This window comes from Ictalurus punctatus, chromosome 11 (assembly GCF_001660625.3).
Source record: "Ictalurus punctatus breed USDA103 chromosome 11, Coco_2.0, whole genome shotgun sequence".
Lineage (NCBI taxonomy): Eukaryota > Metazoa > Chordata > Actinopteri > Siluriformes > Ictaluridae > Ictalurus > Ictalurus punctatus.
Window position 1 is genome coordinate 26,556,199 of NC_030426.2, and position 20,442 is coordinate 26,576,640.

The 20,442-nt window shown below is 38.4% G+C and overlaps 1 protein-coding gene across 1 annotated transcript in view; it reads left to right on the plus strand.

Annotated features, from left to right (window-relative positions):
- oca2 (oculocutaneous albinism II) overlaps positions 1 to 20,442 on the plus strand; it is a 119,839-nt gene that overhangs the window by 90,487 nt on the left and 8,910 nt on the right. Inside the window, exons 22-23 of the mRNA XM_053683475.1 lie at positions 6,778 to 6,871; positions 9,930 to 10,023. Of these exons, the coding sequence (XP_053539450.1) occupies positions 6,778 to 6,871; positions 9,930 to 10,023 (188 nt within the window). The remainder of the gene's footprint in view (positions 1 to 6,777; positions 6,872 to 9,929; positions 10,024 to 20,442) is intronic.

Genomic DNA, 20,442 nt, shown 5'->3' on the forward strand with positions numbered 1-20,442 from the left:
ATTGTAGTTTATGTGTTTTCTTTGCGTTTTTTTTTTGCTACCTGCTAAAACTGTTAGAACAGGTTTATAACGGTGATGTTATGATAATGCTGAAATTTAGACTTATTAATTACATTCACAACATGTTCTAATGCAGTTACACACTGTTGAAAGAACGCACTGTGCCGTAAGCAGTGCTTATAGCGGATTATATCACCATTATATCCTCTCACAGTGCTCTGTGCATGGTGATATATACTGTGCTGTGAACACTACTGTTAACAGTTTATAGTGATAACGGTATAAATAAAGAAAGCTGTACAGTGGAATGGATTTTTAGCAGTGAATTATAACAGTGTGTATAATGCCTTATGAATGTGTTCGGGGTTAGAACAGTGAGCTTTCCGTTTGATTCTTTCTTTCTTTCTTTCTTTCTCTCTCTCTGATCTGATTTTCAATTCTCATCTTTCCCCGTCCTTGTAAACAAAGCCGAGGCGCCGGTGTTTATTTATAGTACAGTTCTGCTGGTAATAGATCGACATTGATTTATCAGATTCTCATCTAAGAAGCTACGTATACGGGAATAAGAAAAACATGTTTGTCCTTTTTTCCCCGTCCTGCTTTGTCAGAGTGTGTTTGGATTAAATATGTGATATCTAATTAGTTTCACAATCGGTGTGTGTACAGCACTGTGTGGGCAATTAACTTCTGTTGTGTGAGAACACATCATAAAACCGAGAGTTTACTTTCACACACTTTTCTGATGCGGTTTTGTTTTTGACAAAGTTACTCGGGCAGAAAATTCAACTTCTACCGCTTATAATAACGCTTATAATAATAATAATAATAATAATAATAATAATAATAATAATAATATACTATTACTACTACTACTACTAATATACTATTACTACTACTACTACTACGACTAATATACTACTACTACTACTACTACGACTAATATACTATTACTACTACTACTACTAATATACTATTACTACTACTACTACTACGACTAATATACTACTACTACTACTACTACGACTAATATACTATTACTACTACTACTACTAATATACTATTACTACTACTACTACTACTACTAATAATAATAATATACTATTACTACTACTACTAATAATATACTATTACTACTACTACTACTACTACTACTACTAATATACTATTACTACTACTACTAATAATATACTATTACTACTACTACTACTACTAATATACTATTACTACTACTACTATTACTACTAATAATAATAACAATATACTATTACTACTACTACTACTACTAATATACTATTACTACTACTACTACTACTACTAATACTACTATTACTACTACTACTAATAATAATAATATACTATTACTACTACTACTAATAATACTACTGTTACTACTACTACTACTACTACTACTACTACTATTACTACTACTACTACTACTATTACTACTACTACTACTACTACTACTACTAATAATATACTATTACTACTACTACTACTACTACTAATATACTATTACTACTACTACTACTACTAATAATAATATACTATTACTACTACTACTACTACTACTAATATACTATTACTACTACTACTACTACTAATAATAATATACTATTACTACTACTACTACTACTAATAATAATAATATACTATTACTACTACTACTAATAATATACTATTACTACTACTACTACTACTAATATACTATTACTACTACTATTACTAATAATAATAATAACAATATACTATTACTACTACTACTACTACTACTATACTATTACTACTACTACTACGACTACTACTACTACTACTACTAATAATACTAATATAATAATAATAATAATAATAATTATATATTATTACTACTACTACTACTACTAATAATAATATACTATTACTACTACTACTACTACTACTAATAATATACTATTACTACTACTACTACTACTACTAATAATAATATACTATTACTACTACTACTAATAATATACTATTACTACTACTACTACTACTAATATACTATTACTACTACTACTACTAATAATAATAATAACAATATACTATTACTACTACTACTACTACTACTATACTATTACTACTACTACTACGACTACTACTACTACTACTAATAATACTAATATAATAATAATAATAATAATAATTATATATTATTACTACTACTACTACTACTACTAGTACGAATAATAATAACGACAATAATAATAATAATAATAATAATAATAATTATTATTATAATAGACTATTACTACTAGTACTACTACTAATAATAATTACAATAATAATAATAATGATAATAGTAATATACTATTACTACTACTACTAATAATAATGACAATAATAATAATATTTAATAATTATACAATACCACTACTACTACTAATAACAATAATAATAATTAAAATAATACTAATACTTAATAATTATACAATACCACCAATACTACTACTACTACCAATAATAATAATAATGATACAACTACTACTACTACTACTAATAATTAATAATTATATAGTAATACTACTACTAGTAATAGTATAATAATAAAACAGTAAGCAATAATACCAACAATAACAATTATGTAAATGTATTATACGACAATATTTTTATCCATTTATAGTTACATTTAATGTTGTGAATTGTCACTTATAACAGCCATAAAAAAGGGTTTAAGGATAAAAATCTACATTAATGCTTTATGACCGCTGAGGCAGACTTACATAAACATTTATAAACAAGTTTTACCTCAACAGGTGTAAGCTGTCATAAAGAGTGATTTTGTCAGGATTGCGGTCAAGTGGACATAAACCTACATAAAGATGTGAAGGGTTATTCCAGCGGGTGTTAGCGGTCATCAGAAATGGTTCTGCTCTTTTTATAAACACAAGTTGACATAACACCTGGTAAGTATATTTTGGGTTAATACTGTGCCGCTTCACCTCAATACTGACTAATGTACTGGGTATGACAGCTTATGCCTTTTGGAATAAGCTTTTTATATATATTTATGTAGGTTGCTGTCAACCTGACAAATATTCAATCTTGACAAATGTCCACGTTATGAACAGTATTAACTCAAGAAATCTGGAAATATAAAAATATAAAGAATTCACAGCGTTAAAGTCCGTAGATTTTTATTGTCGTGAATTCTTTATATTTGCGGATTTCTTATAAATATATCACTTCCCCCACTGTATGGTTTTATAAATGTTTATGTACATGTATGTCACCTGTCATAAACGGCTTATGTGAAGTGCAGCGTTCCCTTGGATTTTCGTCCTCCTCTTCAGTCTTGGACAGGATTGAGAGTATTTCTTTTATGGCTGCTGGAATCTTTATACCCTTTTTATCCCCCATGAGGTCTCATAGGCATCATAATGAGTCTCTAAAATAAGTTAATTACCAAACGTGGATAGAAATAGATGAATGGAGTTATGACACAGCATTACGTGTGTAATAGCAGTGAAAGGGGTTTCCATGTCAGGTTTGAGGGCTTCCTCACTATTTCCAGATGGAATTGAATAGTTATTTGTGTTCCACAGGAAAAATAAAACTGCATATTTTCTTGTCAGCTCAATCGGAAGGTTGTTCAGGCTGTTCGGGCTCTCCCTTTTCACGCCGGCTGCGGCATGGCTGAATGAACCGGATGGAAAATGTAGTAGAAAATGTAATCGCGATTGCGCTGTGTAATTTATTTTATTAAGCCTGCTGCAGCTAAGGCTGATGAGAGCGTTCCAGCTAAAAAAGAAAAAAGGAAAAAAAGAAACACACACACACACACACAATGGACTACATACTGTATTGAACTGAAATTGGAAGATGGGATTATTCCGAACGTGGAACTCTCTAGAAGAATATGTGACTATTGGACTATTGAAGCCACAATGTGATTGAATAGATTGGTGGGCCCTGAGAGCTGTAACTACAGGATCGTGTTCTGTGCACTATTTTCACAATTTATTTCTCTCACGATTCATTTATTTTCACATTTGATTCTTTTATGATTCACTATTCTCACATGACTCTTTCACAATTTGATTCTTCCACCTGATTCATTTATTTTCACATCTGATTCTTTCACACGATTCACTATTTTCACATGTGGTTCTTTTACGATTCACTATTTTCACAGTTTAATTCCTTTCACATTAGTTTATTTTCACATTTGATTCTTTTATGAGTCACTATTTTCACAGTTTGATACGTTAGCATGATTAATTTATTTTCACATGACCTTTTTCCATATGATTCATATATTTTCATGTGATTCTTTCACATGATTGTTTTTCATGTTTCACTATTTTCACAATTTAATTCCTTTCACATTAGTTTATTTTCACATGTGATTCTTTTGAGTCACTATTTTCGCATGTAATTCGTTCATGATTCTCTATTTTCACATTTGCTTCTTTCACATGATTCACTATTTTCACATTTGATTCTTTTATGATTCTCTATTTTCACATTTGATTCTTTTATGAGTCACTATTTACACTTTTAGATTCTTTCACGATTCTCTATTTTCACATTTGATTCTTTCACGATTCACTGTTTTCACAACTGATTCTTTTATGAGTCACTATTTTCACAATTGATTCTTTTATGAGTCACTATCTTCACATTAGACTCTTTCACAATTCTCTATTTTCACGTTAGATTCTTTCACGATTCTCTATTTTCACAGTTTAATTCGTACACGTGATTAGTTTATTTTCATGTGATTCTTTTATGATTCTCTATTTTCCCTGAAAGCTGTAACTACAGGATTGCGTTCTGTGCATCTCGTCATAATCTTAATGTGTGCAGACGGACTTCATCCTACACACCACACTGCATTTGTCAACAATCAACTACTTTCACTTTAAATAGAACTGCCCTGCTATTTCACCTGAAAAAGCACATTAAACAACTTAAAGTAAATATCTGGATATAGGAACTGCCAAGAGGGAATTATGGCTTATATCTAGCTGTTAAAAGACCCTTATTGGTGGGGATGTACTGCACTGCACGGAATGACAGAATCCAAATAACTGATGTTTTTTTATATATATATATATATATATATATATATATATATATATATATATATATATATATATATATATATATATATATATAAAGTGGTTTATATGCCCATATGCAACAATTCAATCCAATAGACATGATTATTAGATACTGCTGATATAGATCTTTAAGTCCAAGTCAAGCCTCGAGTTATTTACCCTCAAGTCCATACCTTGGTTCGCAATCGATATAGCTAACACTACGTATGATGCAGTGCTATAATCGACCCAATTACGCTTAGTCTCGTTCCTTCAAATCCATCGATTCTACTCCATGTTGAGTCACTTACTCCGAAATCAAAGTTGTAGTCTCAAGTCAGTTCAATTCAATTCGGCTTTATTCGTTTAGCAGGATAGGATATAATCGTTTAAGTTATACGTTTATAAATGTATTCCTAACGAGCGAGGCAGAGGCGACGGTGGCGAGGAAAGACTCCCCGAGAAATAAATAATATAAATAACCCCCTTTTATAACTGTGTACTACAAGGTGAAAAAGTTCAAGTGTGTAAACATGATAGTTTTCACATGAAGTCTCTTTTGTTGAAGTTATGATGTTGAAGCTGCTCACTGATGGAGACTTGAGTGCAAACCGGTTCATAGGAATTGCAGTCCTAAGCCATCTTCATGGGATTTAAGTGGAACCATCCTCAGTAATCTCACGTATCTTCAGGCTGTCCATGTGGAACCATCCTCAGCAACAGAGAGTGGTTTCCAAGTGAAGAGAACTCCGAGCAGAAGTAGGGAATCAGGATGGATCTGGCAGGATTACATTTACGGCATTTGGCGGACACGCTCGTATCCAGAGTGACTTACAATGATCTCATTTATACAGCTGAGCAGTTGAGGGTGAAGGGCCTCGCTCAAGGGCCGCTTGATGGCGCTGGGATTTGAACTCACGACCTTCCAATGAGTCGTCCAACATCTTAACTACCGAGCTACCACCGCCCCAAATCTGCTTCTTCACCTGAGGAGAAAATATTGACAAAAGGCTTGACTAAACAAGTGACTAAAAGGAATAATTGGACGGCTGTTCCATGACTGCAGGGCTTTGTAAGAGAATCTCGCAATTTGTGGATGTTGAATCGATTTACTTGCGTAGACGCACGTCTAGGCTATATTTGGCTCGTTTCGGTATACACAACCCGGTTTGAGCATTCATTACGCCCATGTTAAAGACCCCTGATTGCGAAATCAGGACATTTTTCCCCCCGGTGCTTTAGTAAATCAGCGCTTCAGTACTTGAACTCGAGTTGAGACAGGTACGTCTTGGCTGAGACGGCGTTACTGTACGTGGTTGCAAACGAACCGTATTTTCATCTCCATCCAATTTTCCTGATGCTGTGATTCATGCAGGGTGTCTGTTAGGGTGAATAAAAATAGATGAATGCGGTGTTGCTTTTTATTGATTTTCTTTCCTCCCCTGAGCCACGCTGTACCAAAATATGACTCAATCTGTTAACAACCAGGTTCTTGACAGTCAGAAAGCCAAAAAAAACCCCAACACAAAACACGCTCAAATGAAAAGACAGTATTTTAATGAAGAGCTGAAACGACGCGTGTAACGTTCTCCACGAGCTGCACTGAAGTTCACGTCGGGTTCGTTTCAGATTCGGGTGGTGGGGGGGGGGGGTTTGGTGGATCCGTCGTGGTGCAAATGAATCGATTGATCGATTGATTGTTTGTTTAACGTAACAGATTCCAGTGCTGATCAACCTGAGCCAGGACGACGACGTGAACCTGCCGGTCAAACCTCTCATCTTCGCTTTGGCCATGGGAGCGTGTTTAGGAGGTGAGTTACTGTACCTTCCCAGCATTCTTCGTCGCATAGTGGAAAACAGAACGAAAAAGGAGACGTTAAAAGATCAAAACCGTCATCCGAAAATCATAGACGGAGTCGAAACGAAGAATTTCTGGTGTTATGTAACGATACATTTGATAACACTTTCTATAAACCGTTATAACTTATTATAACTTATATATGCGTATGATTCTTTGCCATGTGGTAATTTGTTGTGTTTTAATAATACGTCATAATGCTCGCTCACTTTTCATTCTAATGACATGAATAACATTATAGAGCTGTATGAGGCATTATTAGGGTTTATACCAATGCTTACATGGAACTTATAAGCACAGTTATAATGATTTATGAACACAGGGTGTGTTACTCTGAGCTCTTATTAGTGTGAGTACAGAGATATCCAAGAAGGAATACTTTGTGCTAATTTTGTTGTGTACTGTGTGACTCAGGGTTGTCTCAGAACATTGTGTGTGTGCTGTGAAAGGGAATATTGGTGTGTATGTGTGTGTCACAGCACTCTGGTCTAATAGGAGGAGGTGTGTTATTGATCGAAGTGATGCTGTGACAGGAGTCAGGTTCTGTTGTGTGAACATTGAGCTGGGTTTCTACACGACCGAAAAAAGCACATCCTTACAGAGAGTTATTATCAAGTGTTCCAGGTCCGAGTCACCCTTACAGGAAAATCTCACGGACTTCACACGGGAATAATCACTTTGTGGAAACACATATTTGATTTTCCTACATTTATTTCTGTTCGATTCATTTATTTTCACATGATTTTTGTACACAATTTATTTACTTTAATATGATTGTTTTCCTCACATATGAATGTTTTCACATTTGATTCTTTCACATGATTCACTGTTTTCACATTTGATTCTTTCACATGATTCACTATTTTCACATTTGATTCTTTCACGATTCACTATTTTCACAATTTATTTCTCTCACATGATTCATTTATTTTCACATTTGATTCTTTTATGATTCACTATTCTCACATGAATCTTTCACAATTTATTATTTTCACAATTTGATTCTTTCACGTGATTCGTTTATTGTCATTTGTAAGTTTTTTCACATGATTAATTAATTCTCACATTTGATTCTTTCACATGATTCACTATTTTCACAATTTAATTCCTTTCACATTAGTTTATTTTCACATTTGATTCTTTTATGAGTCACCATTTTCACGTGATTCTTTCATGATTCATTATTTTCACAATTTGATACATTAGCCTGATTAATTTATGTTCACATTACTTTTTTTTTCCACATGATTCATTATTTTCACATTAGATTCTTTCACGATTAATTTATTTTCACTTTTAATTCTTTCACATGATTAATTTATTTTCACTTTTAATTCTTTCACATGATTAATTTTTCACATTTAATTCGTACACATGATTAGTTTATTTTCACATTTGATTCTTTTACGATTCACTATTTTCAAAATTTGATTCTTTCACATGATTCATTTATTTTCATATTGAATTCTTTCACATGATTCATTATTTTCACAATTTGATGCATTAGCATGATTCATTTATTTTCACATGACTTTTTTCCACATGATTCATATATTTTCATGTGATTCTTTCACATAAGTGTTTTTCACATGATTCACAATTTTCACATTTGATTCTTTCTCGATTCATTATTTTCACATTTGATTCTTTTGCATAATTCATTAATTTTCATGACTTTTTTCCTCATGATTCATTTATTTTCATATATGATTCTTTTACATGATTCATTTTCCATGTGTAAATTTTTTTATATGCATGTTTCCTTTTTTCTTTTTCCCCATCTGATTTATCCCCATGTGATTCATTTATTTTGACATGTGATCACACAATGATGTCACATATTAATACTTGCACTCACATGTTCAGGTTTTCCTCACATAATCACAAGTGACATTAAGAGATTTTTCTGTAAGGGCAGAGTCTCAACCAAACAAGAGAAAATCTAGTATAACCTATTACAGTATTGCATTTTATATATATATATATATATATATATATATATATATATATATATATATATATATATATATATATATAATATATATATTACAGTTTGAAATCCAACGATGTGTTTGGTTTATTTCCACTGTTCAGATCAAACACACTCCTCATTCAGGATTTTCCCGTCCCTCATTTCTGTAAATCACAGATGGAGCTCGGTCTATTTCTCATTTATTTCCAAAATAGCTCCATGTGAAGAAGCAGCGTGTCGTCTTCATCAGAAAGCAATCGTGCCTGAAGTGGAGACAGGAGCACCTCTCTGTAGAACACATCAACGAGACAAAACGAAACACTGTTTAAAAAAAAAAAAACCCTTAAAACTGTTTTTGACCACTGAAAGTCATTTAACTTACGTTTAAGTGTAAGATTTATCCCCCAGAGGACCCCAGTTTGGAAAATATTGCAGTAAAATTAGAAGAGAACTCTGTGTATAGTGTTGAATTCTGGATTCTGATTGGTCAGAAGGTGTTGATTAATTTTCTATAACAGCAGCTCTGACAGTAGCGCGGGTTTATATTAAGGCATTCGTTCTAATGTGCTATTGTTTCCATAGAAACAGCTAGAGATGGTTAGGTACCATTGAAACCTTGAGTAGCAGCTGATGTCGATACTCGTCCTATATTTGTTTCTTCAAAATTAGCTTCCAATTTTTTTAAAAAAAATCTGAAGTTACTTAATAAAAAAAAAACAAACAAAAAAAAACCAACATCGCTAAAGTCACAATTTGCACAAAACTGCAGCTTTTTCACTCAGTTTCACATGAAACATTTTCACGCCCCAGTTTAAAGTTTTAAACTGCTTCGTCAAACCACGCCCACAAGTCATTTACTTTATTTATTTTTTATTCAGGCGTTTTACGAGTAAAACATTTTCAAATGAGAAGGTGCGATATTGACCACTAATACCCTAATCGTTTTAATTCACTCCTGTGTTCACTCAGAATTGTGAATTCAGCTGCGCTATGGAGTAAAGTAATCATCATTAATTGTTTATCGATTTATTGATCGCAGGTAACGGGACACTGATCGGTGCGTCGGCGAACGTCGTGTGCGCTGGAATCGCCGAACAGCACGGATACGGATTCTCCTTCATGGAATTCTTCAGGTATTAACATTTAAACCTTTTTACGCTGAATATTCTGTACTGGGATTGAAATCGGTTAGCCCCTCCCCCCTAACCCCTCCCCCTTCGACATCCTCGACACTGGGATTAAAACAGGACCTGGTTGTACATTTCACTCACGTTCAGGATCTGTGGAAAAGTGTTGTAAATCACCATGCAAATGAAATTCACGCCAATCAACTCGGGGGAAAAAAAAAAAAAAAAAAAAAAAAAACGCCGGAAAAATAGAAATAAAAAGCCTCTCGATCTGCCTGTAATTTTGGCGAGGTGACAGATCTGGGTTCAGAGCGGGACTCTTGTGCTCGACTCCTTATCAGCAAATACTTTTGAATGTTAAGAGGGGGAAAAAAGAGTAATAAAATAAAATCAACCCACTGATTAGCTCTTGAGAAAGTGTTGCTGAGAGGCTGGCGGAGATATTCCCCATCTCATCCCAGGGTGGGTGGGTTTTTTGTGTGTGTGTGTGTGTGTGTGTGTGTTTTGGCACCCCGTGAGCTGCCACCTGCTTGATGAAAGTGCGTTCCGAGCTCACGCTGAAGCTTCCCAGTGTCTGGCGCTTTCCCAGCTGGAAGCACGGCAGTGGTCAATAGTGAAAAGAGGAATCTGAATGCCTGTCTGATTGAGCTGTAGAAATCTCATGATGGGAGAATGTGCTGTGTGTGTGTGTGTGTGTGTGTGTGTGTGTGTGTGGTTGATTCCTTGTGTGCAGAATTGGAAGGAAGACTCAAGTAACCTTGGTAATAACTGGGTATAAACCCATGCTTGTGGTGCTGCTACAGGAAAATAATCAACAGCATGCTGGTGAAACCACATGGCGCAAACTCGGAGAACCTCCTCGACACTGGAGACTCCTTCCGTAAATGTTAAATGAGCGTCTCGTTACTTTAGAAACAATAACGTATCAGAAGAAACAAGCCGTGATTTGGAGCTGCCGTTATAGAAAACGAATCAACTCCCTCTTTCACCGTTGACCTATCGCGATCCGGAATCCTACAGCGCTGGGGTGTAAATTAAATCACATGATAGTGTAGAGCGCGGTGCCGGCATTTTGGGGGGAAATTCCACTCGGAGGCTTCAGAATTGAGCAGTGAAATCTACCGGGGTAAACCGTCGACCCCCAACAGAGCCGCAGACCAGTCAGAAGGCTTTCTTGATAATCCATTCCCCGAACCAATCCGATCTGTTCTGCTTATTCCGCCGCAGCAGCATTGTCGCCGTAAAATCCATCGGCACTCTATTGAATAACATCCTCAACATCTCAACAGTGCAGTCCATGTTAAGAGAAAGAAAAAAAAAAGATCCCCCAAAATACATTTGTTTAAAATGAGAACATTTTGGGGAAAGAAAAAGCCGCGAATAAAAAACGGCTCCTAATTGACGAACGTATTCGGAGAAAAGAAATGCTGAGTCGAAATATCTCGATGTAGAGATACGGAGCGGTTAAATCAGGACGATGAATAGAATGTAAAACCGAGTGTTTTTCCAGGTTTTATAACTTGCGGACTCGTTTTGAGGATTTACGATTGGCGGGCTTTGCTATTAAACCGTCGTAGATTACACTGAGACGGACTCCACGTTATTTTCCATTTAGGAGACATTTCACTGCACCGTTCCCTTTTTAAAACCCGAACCCCGTCAGACGATTCGCCGGAATTTATTCGCTACTTAGCGTTTTATTTTATTTATTTATTTTTTTTAACACCAGAATATTTACCCAGTGTTTAGTTTTTCAGCCGCACACACACCTGATTAATAGCGCCGACGTTTTATTGTACTTAAGCGAAACTGTCGAGGAGGCCGTAACCAGATGCTGTACGAAGACCCGAAGAACAGCGCGTTGGCTCCCGTAGTCTGTTTTATTATCGTTTACCGCAAACACATAAACACTGAAATGACTCTCTGGAGACTTTCACGTCTTTAAACCAGTCGAGTTTTGACCAATCACCTCCTGAAGGTCTCATTCGTCGTCTAATTAGTTCCTGTTTATTTCCCCGGCTGTCGTTTGTCCCCGATTTTCTTCGTGTCGATGCAGTTTTTCGCTGAAGAGTGATGACCTGGAGACATGTGCGTGACAGGGTTGAGAGAATCCAGACAGAAAGTCACTCACTCACTCACTAACGGCGGCGTGACACAACATCTGTACGTCAGAACCAGTCAAGTTAATGAACGCTGTTCCTCGGGGTCTCGGTGGAAAGACATGCGGACTCCGAATTTTATCCACGTTAATGCTTCTGACGATTACAGGTCCAGTGGATGTAGAAAGTCTACACACCCCTGTTAAAATGGCAGGTTTTTGTGGTGTAAAATATGAAACCAAGATGATTCAGGTCAGAACCTTTGTGTGTGTGTGTGTGAGTGTGCCCTGTTCAGGGTGTACCCCGCCTTGTGCCCCATGCTCCCGGGATAGGCGGGTTCCACGTTCTCCGCGACCCTGATTAAAGCCCCAGTTCCAGCTGAAGAAAAACAGACCCAAACTCTGACTCCGCCCCCACCGTGCTTCCCCGTGGAGACCGAGTTCTTCTGGTGATGTGCTGTGGGTTTGTGCCGAACACATCTTTTGGTATTTTGGCCAAAAAGTTCAACGTTGCTCTCCTCAGACCAGAACACGTCATTCCACATGGGTTTGGGAGATCGGATGTGTTGTTTATTTATTTTTTTGGTTAAAAATGCTTCCGTCTTGCCCCCCTACCCCATCACCCAGAGATATGAAGAATTCAGGAGCTTGTTCTACATTGTTCTCACCTGTAGGTTCAATGGAAACTCGAACGGCCAGGACTTGTGTAAGGTTTGTAGGACGTGGAGAATCCAGGTGAGAGATTGCAGTCCACGAGACAGCCAGGAGAGCCAGGAGTCCTTCGCTTAAAACGTGTGAGCTGCAACGTCTGCAAATCAGTACATGAGCAGGACGGCTTTAAAGTTTTTTTTTTTTTCAAATAAAAAGTAGAACAAACAGCTGGAGAGCAGCGGCAGCCAGATGCGCACAGCGTTCCCTCAACTGGAACCGGAAGACCCTCACTAGCTGAAATAGTGGAGAAGAATTTCAGGGCTAAAGTGGACCGGGGTTGCGATGGTGGCTGGATTGCTGTAATTTCCTAAGGGATTTATTTATTTATTTATTTATTTATTTATTTATTTTAGTATTCTTTATTTAGCAGCACTTGGAAAACCAAAAATGGAGGCAGCAGATGTTGGTATAATTGCGCATTCATCATTAACCTCCCTCTCTGTCTCGTCCCCTCGATTACAGAGCAGAACCCAGGCAGTAGTTATCGGCGGTGTTTAGACTGTAAGCGTTTAGAAATGATGCAGCGTGGAGCTGAATTTATGCAGATGATAACGCGAACTCTCGGTGGAATTTGCTCTTGAGGTTTGTGATAAATAACTGGTTCTTAAGGGTAGGCCGTAATTGGCTCTCGTTGGTGTATAATTGGGATGGAGTTGAGAGGAACGGGGCCTTGGTCAGGATGTGGTGATGCCGCGTGGGATACTGACCTGCTGTCAGAATAACAAGCCTGCTCGATAAGAAGCTTGGCTGTTGTACTAGTGAATACTGGCAAGAAACTGCGAGGTATTTTCTTTTTATACATCACCTGCAATGTAAAAATTATGATTCATCAAATGTGCACAGGCAGGTCGTGCGCAAACGTTTTGATTTATTTTTAATTCTTCGTTTTTTGTTTGTAGCTGGAGTGCAGATGTGTTCCGATAAGCCGGATCTGGAATAAAGGTGCTCTCAGGGCTACACCCAGGCCCGGATTAACACAGCGTGGTGCCCTCGGGTGAACACACTTAAAGTGATGTCTGTTGGTAAACGAGACCTTTTATCCGTACTCATGTTCGACACACGTGACTCGAAGTTGTGATGATGTCACGTGACATCATCGTCTTGCGTCTTGGCCCGAACCTGCGGAAAGTCTGTGTGTAATATTGAAAAATGGCAAGTTCTTCCTGCACTCGTTTCGGCGATCGAAAAAATCCCAACATCCTGGAGGAACTGTCACGCACGTATGAGAAATATTTTAAAGGCCTAGGCGATATCTTTAATCATTTGGTGGCCCCACTGGCTGGTGCCTCAGGGCACGCGCCAAGTCCCATATACGGACAATCCGGCTTTGGCTACATCCCTTATTTAAACATCTACAGTCCTGAAGCTTTCATCTTTGGCGTCCAGATCAGATTATCGGCTGTGTCTTAAGTACGATTTATTTCGAGTTGAAAAAAAGAAACTACTCGAATCGGCGAAATCGTTTCGCACTGCCTTTCGCAGTGATGTGAGCTGCTGTTATAGAAAACTACTCAACACCTTCCGGCCAATCACAACCCAGAATCTGACTTCGACGATGGTCTTGTAGAGCTTCAACGTACACCAAGAACATGATTCCATTTTTTTTTACCCATCTGCCCGTCTCCGAGACTCTTCACACTGAGCGTATTAGAGTGTTGCGAGGAGAAGGTGTTATGGAGGAAACCAGGTGTCTCGATCCTCATGCGTATATGATGTCTAATCGGTTTTAGCACTCCGGGTTGAGTTAACGTCGTTGTTTCTGCCTTCTCTTCCTCGCGTTTGTGCCAGCATTTTAATTAATAATCGAATAGACTACAGCTCATTGTTCAGCTCGTCAAAACAAAACGGAAGCAGAACAAAAATGGCCTTTCAAGCAAAGACAATGTTTACGAACTTAGCTGAACGTGTCCCTCGGCGACCTCTCCACGCTCACCTCGCCTACTGATCAGTAATTAGCATTCCCATTCACAGCTGTGTCTCCCAGCGACTCCTGCGCCTCGCGCGATGCTAAAGCGGCTCTCCGAGGCTACAGGTGTGCCATCTGCGTTTGGCAGCGAGTCAAACGCGCTCGGAAAAACGGCAATCAAGAACAATGAGTGGCGTCCGGTGGAAGCCCCGCGCTCATGCGAACACGTCCGCGCATTAGCGATTCTTCTCCACTTTTAGTTTCCTGGACGCGATCTCTGACCACACACCTGCACGTGCACTTTATTGTGCTTCCGAGCAGGGCTTAATAAAGACTCTTGTGGGTGTAAAATGTCCGAAATGAGGTCGTAAATGCGGCAAAACGAAAATAAAAACAGGCTAAAACAGGAACCGACGCAGATCAGTTTCCAACATCGTTACACAATCGGACACGTGCTCCACTTGTTGATTAAAAATACGAGTCGAGACCAATTTAAAAGGGGTAAGGTAACCATTAAACCACCTCCATGTCATGCTGTTTTAGTAAAATAATCAACGATGAAATAAGGGTGCTGTCATCACGGTGAGGTCGGTTATTTTCCTTTAACCTCCGCGTGTGTTATTCCTTTTATACCACAGAAACTCGCCAACGGTCACAAATTTTCGTTTATCGAAGAACATCACGTCGTACTTTTTATCCGTTTATAGTTACATTTAATGTTGCGCAACAGTTCCTGTTCTCACGTACGTTATTTCAGCTAGAACAGTCGATTCCGGCACCATCGTCTCTTTTTCCCTTTCTCACCAAGCTAATAAGGCAGAAATTGTCTCGCAGTCGGTCGTGTTAGGAGAAACCGAAAGAATTTGTAAACGTAGTGTCCCGAACGTGTCGGAAAACGTTTTGATAACTTTTCCGAGCAGTCCTAGCCGGTTGTTTGCTATCGTCGCTAGCTAGCTGATATAGCTACGAGGCGAGGATCCTCTGCAGCGTATAAAAGATAAAAGAAAATAAATCTTGTTAATGACGCACAGACTCAGATTCAGCCAGTTCCATAATTCGCGTCTCAAAATGGCCGCCATGATGTCACGTGTAATGCATTAGTTCTAGCTGCAGTCTTTGGTACTGAACCGGTGGACCAAGGGAAAGAAAAGCACAGTTAAAGTTTTGGAACTCTTTGAATCTGCACTTATATCACATTGAGGAAAGAGCACACACACACAGACACACACACACACACTTTGCAGGAACATCATGTTAAGAAAGTATTGTGTGAGTGTGTGTGTGACCTTCTGCAGTCTCCGTGCTGATGGACAGCCTGCTGCGAGCTATAAAGCCGGAATTTTCCGAGGTAACGGGACTCGCACCGGTGTGTGGGCTCAGCCTGTGTGGAAAATGTCAGCTCAGAGGTGAAAGAAGTGACAGTGTACCTTTCTAAAATTCACTCCGTGTGACCATTTATTCCATTAAAAAAAAAATGCTTTGTTCTGTATACTTAAAGAAATGGTTTTAAACTTTGCCCCGCCCACTTTTTTTGTATCCCGCCTCCTTTGTGCTCGCTGAGAGGCGTGACTTTTATCACAGTGTGACTCCACGAATAATATTTTCTCTAGTAATGATAAACCACATCAATCCGAACACTGTACTGTATCTCAGAAGTCACTCAGCCAGTTAGTGGGTGGTGCTAGTTAGCACACAGGCTACATGCTAATGAGGTGCATCTTTTGATGTTAGCTTAGGGGCAACCTGGATTTACTTCCCGTGCCCTGATGTCCTAATGACCGGCTCATTACGGTGCTAAATCTCTACTGGGTGCCGTGTGTGTGTGTGTGTGTGTGTGTGTGTGTGTGTGTGTGTGTGTTTATGAAATAAGAGTATAAAGCAATGACATCATCTGTACCTATATTTGGATTTAAACCTGAAGTGGGCGTGGTCTAAACTGAAAGGTCTTCTTTTTTTTTTTTTTTTTTTTTTTTAAATTATATATGAATCCTACTGTGGAGGATTTCTGTGCTTCTACTTCCCCAAAATGGACACAAATTAGTAGCGTACATTTAACGCACCGTAACCCTGACCAGGCAGTTACTAAGGATGAACGAATGAACGATGGGAACATGAATGAATGTGGTATTTCTTTCATTTTTCGCTGCAAGCTTCATATCTATTAGAATTTCTTGTTGCGTGACCTATATATATATATATATATATATATATATATATATATATATATATATATATATATATATATATATATAAGTTGAACTGAAGCAATTCAACTGTAAATATAATAAATATTATAAAAAAAACAACACTAGCAAAAAAAAAAAAAAAAAAAAAAAAAGTTGAGTCTCTTTATATGGAAACATTTCAATTTCTGAAAAAGAAATTTCTTTTCCAAATGCAATTTCATTCCTTGGGGTTTATTACGGAATCCGATACTGGGTGTGTGATATCCAATCCACCATTTTCCCCCTCTGATATCGGATCAGAGTCATCACCAGTGTCTCTAGCGTGTAAGCTAGCGATCAGGAATGCGTCATTAATGAAGGTGCTGACCCGCGTATTCCGTCTGTTTACGTCCTCACGTGTGGCTGCGGGTGGGATAGTGTGAAGCGTCTGTAATGAAGGCAGGGGTTTGATGTGGCACACATCTGGAACCTCGGTTTTACTCTCAGAGAAGGGGTTTAGAGACCATCCTGTCGTTCACGCTAATCTCCCTGGATCGTCTTAGTGTAATGCAGGCAAAGCGACACCTTGTCACCTCACACCTCGTGCTTGCGTGTTAAAGCTTCGGAATAATTAGTCAACGTAAAAAACACGTCTCGGACATTTCTAATAAAGAAAAATCATGCAACCGCAGAGGCGCGGACCACGCGCGGGTCATTTGCATAATCTGAACGAAGAGACGAGAAAATAAACGGGAGTTGGTGCGAGAGTAACCCGACTCTGACCACGAGGAACTTTCCAGACGTAAATATACAACTCTGAATACAACCCGCATCAACACCAGGATTAGGGGGGGGCGTGGGGGGCGTAGGGGGCGTGGTCTAAAGTTTGAAGGAGGAGTTAGAAGTTCCCGTCGGATTTATATTTATTGATAACGAACAGATTTGTTTATTCTGTGGTTCAGTAAACGTATTTGTGTAGAAATGACGGAGCTGAACGATGCCTTTCGAGGCGAGTGTGCGACGCTGATGATTTAGACGTTTTTGACGCTAAACTGCTAGCTAGAAATTTCCCTTATTGGTGATGTTTAATGTGCGGAACTAAAGTAGTAATATTTTGGCTCATAGACTGCTACTAATGAGAACATTCTGCACATTTCAGTTGTTCCTAAAAGCGATTAGAAGTGAGAAATGAACACAAAGTGAAGAGGTTTGTAATAAAACTCTTTTCTCAGGTCTCCTGAGCAGCAGCTTGTACGCTAGTGTAATATATTTATGCGGTGTCGAGGAATCATTTGGTGAGTCGGTGGTATAGGAGTTGTTATTTAATGATTATGGCTCATATCCTAAATCTTTTGCTGTGGGTTCATGGAGAAATTGAACTATAATAGCGGGGAAAAAATAGAAATCTGACTACGTTTGAGGTCCACGTACGTCTGTGTCTCTCTGCTATCATCATGGTGTGTTTCCAGTCAGAAAGCAAAGCTTTTACCAAGAAGGTCATTCTGTTTGTGTGTCCCGAGAGTCCTCAGAGACAAAAGCACATCTTATATAACAGAGTAATATTAGAGTCTGAGAGCAGATGGGCCAAATGTCAACCAAACCTTTTCCACTTCCTCAAAAACGACTGAATCAGCGTGAATGAATGAAGTCCTACATATTTTAATGTTGTGTAAAGGCACCTTTAAAAAAAAAAAAAAAAAAAAAAAACAGCTGATAATTTTAAAAAGTTTTTTAAAATTTAACTACTACTTTTACACCCAGTGAAGCATTTCTGTGTTGATGTTGATGATGTTTTGGATCATCGTCCTGCTGGAAGATCCAACCACGGCCCATTTGAAGCTTTCTGGCAGAGGCAGTCAGGTCTTCATTTAATATCTGTTGATATTTGATAGAGTCCATGATGCCATGTATCCTAACAAAGTGTCCAGGTCCTCTGCAGAAAAACAGCCAAAAACATTAAAGATCCACCTCCATATTTAACCGTGGGCATGAGGGACTTTTCCATACGGCTACCTCTCTGTGTGCTCCAAAACCTCCTCTGTGTTTATTACCAAAAAGCTCTATTCTGGTTTCATCTGACCGTAGAACCCGATCCCATTTGAAGTTCCAGTAGTGTCTGCACACTGAAGACGCTCGAGTGTGTTTTTGGATGAGAGTAGAGGCTTTTTTCTTGAAACTCTTCCAAACAGCTTGTGGTGATGTCGGTGACTTCAGATTGTAGTTTTGGAGACTTTCTGACCCCAAGACACGACTAACTCCTGCAGTTCTCCAGCTGTGATCCTTGGAGATGTTTATCCACTCGAACCGTCCTCTTCACAGTGTGTTGAGACGATATAGACACACATCCAATTCCAGGTCGATTCATAACATCTCCAGTGGACTGGAACTTCTTAATTATTGCCCTGATGGTGAAATGGGCATTTTCAATGCTTGTGTTATTTTCTTATAGACACGCCCCATTGTGTGAAGCTCAACAACCTGTTTACTGCTCTTTATAGTATTGTTTTTTTTTCAAATTCTGCTGTCTTTTTTGTCTAGTTTGACTTTTTTTTTTAAAAGTCTGTTGCTAGATTTTAAATTTAAAAATATGATGCTTGTTCTACAGTTGAAAAAAAATAAAAAATACTCAGCTGCTGGTTTTTACTGTGTGTCTGTGTGTGTAAACATCTCTAGTGTCTACATCGTAACTAGAACAGATTGGAGTAAGGATGACATCTTCAGTGTCCTGCCCCCCATTCCACCCCAGAACCACCCTACTGCCCCCTTCTTCCTCTTCCGTGCTTGGAGTCTGTACATGCACATTTCCCTGACTGCTAATCAGAGTGAATCTTGTGCTTGGATTACAGAGATTCTCATTCGCTGCTGCTGCCAAGCCACTTTGGCGCAGACAGTTGGCCGTGCGCGCGCGCTAACCACTGCCATGTAGGACAATGATGGCCATCCAAACTTGAACCATCTGGGGCCTCGCCGCTAAAGAGCAGTGAGCGAGGGATGCTGGAGATAATCCCACTTCTCGATCACACCATCCATGACTTAATTACTGCTCAGCAGCTAGCGCTCCTCTGTAGCTCCCAGCTCTGAGAGACTGACGTTATCACTCGGAGATTGAGCCTGGCCTCATCGTCTCCTTCCCTCAGTGTGGAGGAGTATGGAAAGAGGAGAGACTTTCATTTCAATATTACTTTGAATGAAAAAGATATTCCTGAAAGTGTTTCACTCAGCATTCGGTTCACTTCCGTTCAATTTGTTTGTTTAGCTTACGAAAGTATAATAGATAATATACAGCGATGGAAGTGAAGGAAGCAAAAAGGAGGGAGGAGCGGAGGTCAGGAAAGAAGAGAAAAGCGAAGGAAGGAAGGAAAGTAGGTTAGGAAAGAAGGCAGGGAAGAAAAGGAAGGGAGGGCAGAAGGAAGTTAGGGAAGAAGGGATGGAATGCAGGAAAGAAGAGAAGAAAGGGAAAGTGAAGGAAGGAAGGAAGGAAGGAAGGAAAGAAGGTACAGAAGGCAGGAAAGAAGGGAAGAAAGGGAAAGGAAAGGAAGAAAGGA